Raw genomic sequence first — 7,938 nt, 5'->3', positions numbered from 1 at the left:
GTTCGGCCTTTACTTTAATGATATAAATAAGAGTTTTATAAGAGTTATGTCATAAGAAAAACGATTGTGTAAGAGATTTGTTTTACGTGCTGTAATTTTTTTTTTTTTTCAAAAAATGTAAACCTCACAAAAAGTTAAATGACAAATACCAATACCCATAAACAATTACTTTGTTTCAGGAATGAATCTATAAAATAAGGAGATTAATTTATAAGTGAATGACTGAAATGGTCCCAAATCATCTGTACTATGTGGTATTGAATAAGATACAAGTCACCGCTTCAATTTAATAACACTAAAATAGGAAAGATATTATAACAATTAATTAATATTATTATTAATTAATTTTAACGTTAAATTGATTATATTGATCCAACGGTTATATTTATTTTTATTTTTGTATAGTTATGATTTTTCATATTTAACATTTTATATTTATTTTCATCTTTGTATGATTATTATTTTTTATATTTAATGCTTTTACATTAAATATAGGGAATCAAGAAAATAAATATAATCGTTAGGTGAACACAATCGATTTAACGATGAAATTGATTAATAGTAACATTATTAATATAGTAAAACTAATTATTAGTTGTTATAATATACTGCCTCTACTAAAATTTAAATATTTATTATTCCCTAATAGGTGATATAAGAACTAGAGTTGCCAAATTCCAGGACAGTGTCAAAAGTAGCAGCTCGGAGAAAAGAGTGTTGTATTTCAAAAAGGTGGGCGGTGTTCTTCTGCATACATACATACATACTGCTCAGAACCTATTCTTATTGGTATCTATCTATGCAATTGCAATTTTCTCTTCTGAATGACAACTACTCTGAATCTTCCATTCTTCAATTGCTACCAAGTTCTCTTTTGCTTCTTCTGAGTTTTCATTCCTTCTATCATTCATCTTATTTTTCAGAAATATTTATTTTATTTTGTTTTATTTTTTTTATAAATAATCTAAAAACTTGTAATCACTTCACTGAAGATTTGTCTTTGTTTTTTTTTTTTTTTTTAAATCAGTTTTGGGTGTAAAAAAGAGTAAGAGATTATGGCTACAACCGATTCAACTTCTGAGCAACCGCAATTCATTGTGAGCAACGGTAACGGGAGCTTTTCGAATTCGCCGCTGATTGAAAACTCGGATACTAATCAAATTATTGTCCCTGATGTGAGTTTGGTTTTACATTTAATCTCCTAAAGCTTCTGAGTTGTTTGCTTTGAGTTTAAATAACCTGTATGAGTATGACATGGACGAATATTGCTTTAAGATTAATGATTTATTATCTCAGAGCGGGATGGTTTATCCTCTGTTTATATGCTAATGCTAAATTTTTTTAATTTATTTTATTTCATTTTATGACTACGATGGAACTGAAAAGATGCGACACGGAAAGTGGCAGAAAATAGATGTTTGAGTCGACTTAAGGAAATAAAATTAATTTTAAGAGTAACTCTGTGATATTCTTATGTCATGTATGAGTAACAGAATTGAATTGAACACAAGCGAACTCGCTAGAATGACTAAAAAATCGCAAATAAACAAAAAAGAGTGATATTAAAAATGTTTGTGGTATTCAAATAGTGACATGAATCATAATTTTATTACAGGATCACAACTATTGTGATGTAATGTTAATAGATAATTTCTAGTCAGTTTGAGTCCTAGTAGCTTAGCAAATTTCCAATTAAATTGAGTTGACTTCTGACTAAAATGAAAATAAAAAAAAAAATCATTTTTTCATTTGGCACTTCATGAAATTAAAAGGATGAGAAAGGGTCAACAATGCTATAAAGCTCTATGTGTAGGGTTCAGGGAAGGGTTAGATTCATTGTGTGGGTTTATAGTACACAGTCTTACATTGTATTTGTAAATGAATGATTAAATAAATTGAATCTGGCCAACTATTGTGCCGAGGCTTCTCTTCAAATTAAATGATCTCATGACCTTTTTTTTAATTTGAATTTTTTTTTTTTTTTCGAATTTGTGGTTTAATAATGGTGCATTCTGAGTTAGTGATTTGATTGCAAAGTACATTCCACTAACTCACATACGTTAATTGGCGTGAACTGAGGTTTGCTTGATGTCCATCACTTATTTATGTTTCTATTTTGCAGAATAGAAGCTGGAAAAACTTTTTTACATACATGGGGCCTGGGTTTCTTGTTTCCATTGCATATATAGACCCAGGAAACTGTAAGATCACTTATTCATGATTTTCTTCTGAAATTGATGGAAATATATTCCTAATATAGATATGCTTATTGTATTTTTACAATAACTTGCAGTTGAGACAGATCTTCAATCAGGGGCACAATATAAATATGAGGTATTTACGGTGTATTTTCATGCAGTTGCTTCAGCTTTGAAATATAATTTTGTTTCCAATTTAGACTACATGTGTCTTGAACTGGTATATAAAGTTAAGATGTTGAAGTCATGTAGCATGTATACTTGGTTGCCCATTATTCACCGTTTGCCACAGTAAAGAACCATTTCAACCCAAAACCTTAAGCTTAGGTGAGGGCCTCTTTAATGATTTATATTATACTCTAATACGCCCCCTCATAAGAGAGCCCATTGGACTTAAGAGGTGGATGATGCATCAGATCCAGCCTACCTGTGCTAAGAGATTCCACAAAAAAAATGGGAGGCGGCGAGGATCGAACTTGGGACACCGAGGCTCTGATACCATGTAAAGAATCATTTCAACCCAAAAACTTAAGCTATTAGGTAAGGGCCTCTTTAATGATTTATATTATACTCTAACAGCCACTTTACCTGACTCAATTGGCATTTTGTAAAAGCCACAAGCAATTATTTGTTATATTTGTGTTCTACAAAATAGGTCAACATTTTGAGCTGGACGATGTTTTTTTTTTTTGGTGTCCTTATTAATTATGCCTCCAATGATGCAGTCAGATCCTAGTTAAATCCTTGGGGTGATTGTTCTGTACTTCAGTTATTTGTTATTGATGATTGTTCTGTACACTTAGCAATTATGTCCTTGAATGCTATGCTCAAGTCTTCCTGTTTATATTTTGTCACATTTATCTTTTCAGTTACTTTGGATCATTTTGGTGGCGTCATGTGCTGCTCTTATAATTCAATCAATGGCAGCCAATCTTGGGGTTGTCACTGGTACTTGATTTGATAATCAATTTAATAAATTTGATCAGTATAGGTATGGTTGCTAATTTTCCTTTGTTTTTGTTATCAATTCTTTCAAAATTCTATTTGCTATTTGCAGGAAAGCACTTAGCAGAGCATTGTAGAAATGAATATTCTCGGGGGCCCAACTTTATCCTTTGGTTTATTGCTGAAATTGCCATAGTGGCCGCTGACATTCCTGAAGGTATAGGGGTGAATTTAGCATTTTTGAACTGTTGCTAATTTATTTGTACTACATGTAAGTGGTACCTATCATAATCATTTTTTTTATGCTGATCTTAGTTGGATGCTAAGATTGCTTTTCTACTCTTTGTATGCAGTAATTGGTACAGCCTTTGCATTGAACATGCTCTTCAACATACCTGTTTGGATTGGTGTTATTCTGACAGGATTCAGCACATTGATCCTCTTAGCATTACAGCAATATGGGGTAGTTTTCTGTATTCCATACAACCATCTCCCCCATGGTTACCTGATATCATGCTATGGTTTGAAAGGATGCACATAAATTTACATATCCTGAACAAATCTACGGTTGTCCTTCCATGATTCAGTAGTTTAATATATATATGTATATATCACAATAATATGAGCGCTTTTTCTTTGTTGTTGTTTAACAGGTTAGGAAACTTGAATTTGTTATTGCATTTCTAGTATTTACAATTGCTGCTTGCTTTATGGTTGAGCTTGGATATGCAAAGCCTGATGCGAGAGAAGTTACGAAGGGTCTTTTTGTTCCAGATCTTAAAGGGAGTGGTGCTACTGGTCTTGCAATTTCACTTCTTGGGGCTATGGTTATGCCGTGAGTTCCTTGTGTTTACTGCAGCCATTTATTTATTTTTTTCTCCATTAATGTGATCTAATGCTATGTTTCTTTATGAATTTTCTTCAGGCACAATCTCTTCCTCCACTCAGCACTGGTGCTTTCTAGAAAAATACCACGATCAGTTCGTGGAGTCAAAGTAAACATTTATCTCTTTTATGCATGCATTAAAACTTATTACAAGATCTAGTTCTAATGTCACTGAAGTTGCCAAGTTGTTGGCCTACCTAGAATCAACATCACCATCTAACATCATCTTTATCCCAAACTATCTGGCCTACTTTGAATATCCATTTAAAATCAGTGGATACTTGAGGCCTTCCTGTTTGCATTAGGTTCTTCAACAGTATTATATTGTTCAAGATGTAGTAAAGTTATTAATTTATTTTCTAAAAATATCTGACCCTTGCTCTCTGCGATATAGTTGTATTATTGTCTTTATCTGACCTGTATTTGCAAATATGTTGGTTAAGATTTACATCTTTTCAATTATCTTGTGGTTTAAGCTGCTAGAGGCATAAAACTAATTTTGAATCTTCCCTAACAATTGGTCACTTTCAAACCTAAAGGACTCTGGCAAGAGGGGGCATGCTAGGGATATAAAACCAATCTTCATATAATAATTTAATAATTAATTCACAAGCCATTGTTTTCTTTATTTTTTTATAATGCAGTTTTTAAAATAAGATTCTACAGTAATACAGCATTAAGCTGTATATTGACATGTGCTTCAAAGAGAAGAGATATTGTTCTATCTTTGACAACTCATACTTTTTAACTTTTCATTTTTCGGTCAAAGTGGAATTTGAATTATTCTTGGAAGGTCTTGTTAAGGTTCTAACTTTGTCAACAGCAGGCAATGCGAAACCTTGGCATAAGTTTAAATTATGGTAAAGCAGTATCTGAAGTCACTCATTGCTTTTTTTAATTTTCTTTTCTTTTTCCTTTTTTCTTTTGACAGGACGCTTGCAGATTTTACATGATAGAAAGTGCCATTGCTCTTACGGTGGCCTTCCTCATAAATATTTCTATTATCTCCGTAAGTGGTGCAGTTTGCAATTCTTCAAACTTGAGTATAGAAGATCAGATGAACTGTCAGAATTTGGATTTGAACAAGGCCTCCTTTCTACTAAGAGTAAGTGAGGCCACGATATGTCTTTGTTACCCTGTGTATATTATAGTGTTAGAATTTTATTTTTTTTATTTTTTTACTGATGCTATCACATTTTACCTAGTCATTGAATTTCATATATCAATTTTGTTGGAAAGTGTGCTCATAAAGTCATTGAGGATAATTTCTGATATACTCAGAATGTCTTGGGCAAATGGAGTTCAAAACTATTTGGAATTGCTTTGCTCGCGTCAGGCCAAAGTTCCACTATAACAGGAACATATGCAGGGCAGTATGTCATGCAGGTATACTGTTTATTATCATTATTATTTATATACATTTTTTTGCATAAAAAATAGTACTTTTGCTCATCTACGATACTATTAAACCGTAATTTAGTTTATATGATATATCTTACCATAGGACAATCATAATAACTCCTTGTACAGCATTTTGTAATTTGCATTTTCTTATAAAAAATAAAGAAGGAACAGTAATAATTCTTCAAACTAAATTATGAAGGCAGGCTATGCAGCTGCTATTCTTGTATTTTCATGTTCAATGAACCTCTCATATCGTTTAAGAGCTTTAATGGTCCCTAATGAGCTTTGAGATTAATAATTATGAAATTTGCCTTTGATTCACCTAGATAAGGACTCACTTTGAGCATTGTTTATCTTATGCTATTTCTACTTTGCATTTTCCCCCCATAATTTTTTCAGGGTTTTCTTCATTTACGACTGAAGCCATGGATTCGAAATCTGTTAACTCGTTGCTTTGCCATAGTTCCTAGTTTGACTGTTGCACTCATTGGTGGCTCTTCTGGAGCTGGGAAGCTCATAATAATTGCATCAGTAAGAATACCTTGCCGTTAGGCTCCCTCTAATTTTTTTAATCCTAAGTTTTTCACTTGGAAATATGTTGGTACTAAAGTGAATAAGTTGTTTGAATTGTCATGCTATAAGTTCATGAAAGTTTCTCATATTTGTGACTCGAATACATTGCATCCCATGTATGGTGTACTGTAGAAACAATGTTATATCATCAGTATAGTCAAAAAATGTTATATCATCATTTATTAGCCTTTAACCTTTCTCGTGGGTTTAATATTGGACAATTCTATCATACACAAGATGTATCAATTCAGAGACAAATTGCAACAAATTCTATCATACACAAGATGATTTAATTCGGAGACAAATGGTAACTTTATATTGTGCCAAGCCCAAAATTTAAGAGATGCAACAACTCGTATTAACAACTTAGCATAACTGCTCTGGTTGCGTTATCTGATTTCAAAAAGGTATAAGTAGGATTATAGGACCATTCATGCAGTTGTATACAGTTACATATGCTGATATCCACCATTTTTTTCTGTTGTGAACAATTTTGTACGGGAATATAATTTCTCATGTTGCATTTTTGTCTCATGCACACATAAAAATGTAAAGAAAACAAGTGGGTTCCACTTACTTTTTTTGTGTGCATGAGATAATTTTGTCTCATGCAACATGAGAAACTATATTCCAATTTTGTATACATGGGATCATTTTATAATTCCTGTAAGATTGTATGCAAACATGGGTCTCTGCTATATTTTGTGCTGAAGCTCTTCTATGTCTGCTGATCAGATGATCTTATCATTTGAGCTTCCTTTTGCTTTGGTTCCTCTCCTCAAGTTCACTAGCAGCAAAACCAAGATGGGAACACATGTCAACTCGATCATGGTAATTTTTTTGGTAAATTGATTACCAGCTTCACAAATGTTGTCAAAATGTTTAGAATCATTGTCAGACATATGCTCTCTGAAAGCAAGAAAGACACATGTACTGATTACTTAAATTTGACTGGAGACACTTAGTTTCCCCTTTTGTTTTCCCTGCACTTCAATTAGCCATAATTCTTGAAGTAAATGAATTTAAAAGAGCTGCTATTGCTTCATGCACCAAAGTTACATGTCAGAAAAGACCTATGTTCTGCATCTTATCTGATATAAGATTTTCTATAAATTCTTTAATTGCAGATTTCGGCTGTTACTTGGATCATTGGTTTCCTCCTCATGGCCATAAATATATACTATTTATTAGATAGCTTCGTCAATTTGCTTCTTCATAGCCACTTAAAATTTGTTGCTAAGGTGTTTCTCGGGATAATAGGATTTTCGGGTGTGGCAGTATATTTGGCTGGTATTGTATATCTAGTGTTTCGCAAAAATAGAAAGGCTACACACCTTTTGTCACTTACTACACCGGAAGAAGATCAACAAATGGCAAATGAACAAGGCAATGGATCAATGTATTGTCTCCCAAGAGAAGACATAGTAAGCATGCAACTGCCACAAAGAAGTAGTCCAGCAGCAGAACTTGAATGAGAAATATTTGATTAAGTTGTATTAGCACCTATTAAAGCTTTTGTTTGTGGGAACTGCATGTGATGCATGAGGTTCCTGTAGAATGCAACTTTTTGTTAAATGTAATGCCTATCTTAACAGCTTTTTTCTTAAAATAGAAGTGAGCATTTGTGTAGAAAGACCCTTTGTCCTATCTTCGACTCTTCCTATTGTCACCTATCATACCACATTAAAGTACTATTATCTTTGTATTTTTCTTTCTGGAATATCCCATTTTCTCCCAAAATAAAGTTTCGTAGTGAACTACTTGGAATGGACCATGGATGAAAATAGTGGACCACTGCGTGGTGTCCAAGCTGCCTCTCTAAAAAAGTTTAAGGCACCATTTGGGATTTTTAAAGTGTAAGCAAATTTCCATTTCGAGAATGATAATTGAACTTACTAAAAGTCACTTATTGTCCCCACGTTGTTGGATGTC

The 7,938-nt window shown here is 32.8% G+C and overlaps 1 protein-coding gene across 3 annotated transcripts; it reads left to right on the top strand.

Annotated features, from left to right (window-relative positions):
• The first annotated feature begins 687 nt into the window (after positions 1-687).
• LOC133304346 (metal transporter Nramp1-like) lies at positions 688-7,692 on the top strand. Of its 3 annotated transcripts, none has more exons than XM_061504369.1 (14): positions 688-732; positions 1,028-1,175; positions 2,123-2,201; positions 2,294-2,334; positions 3,068-3,146; positions 3,256-3,360; positions 3,497-3,606; positions 3,797-3,978; positions 4,069-4,138; positions 4,961-5,134; positions 5,311-5,415; positions 5,833-5,964; positions 6,742-6,837; positions 7,134-7,692. In XM_061504369.1, exons 2-14 carry the CDS (start codon positions 1,056-1,058, stop codon positions 7,479-7,481), a joined length of 1,641 nt encoding a protein of 546 aa, XP_061360353.1. In that variant the 5' UTR covers positions 688-732; positions 1,028-1,055; the 3' UTR covers positions 7,482-7,692. The 3 variants fall into 3 exon arrangements, with proteins under 3 accessions (XP_061360353.1, XP_061360352.1, XP_061360354.1); XM_061504368.1 differs by having other exon boundaries at positions 690-789; XM_061504370.1 differs by lacking the exon at positions 688-732 and having other exon boundaries at positions 1,155-1,175; positions 2,294-2,738.
• Positions 7,693-7,938: the final 246 nt, after the last annotated feature.

Source organism: Gastrolobium bilobum, unplaced genomic scaffold (assembly GCF_033153095.1).
Source record: "Gastrolobium bilobum isolate Gb01-03AN ecotype WA unplaced genomic scaffold, APGP_CSIRO_Gbil_v1 utg10043, whole genome shotgun sequence".
NCBI classification, from domain to species: domain Eukaryota; kingdom Viridiplantae; phylum Streptophyta; class Magnoliopsida; order Fabales; family Fabaceae; genus Gastrolobium; species Gastrolobium bilobum.
This window is presented reverse-complemented; position numbering and strand designations above follow the sequence as displayed.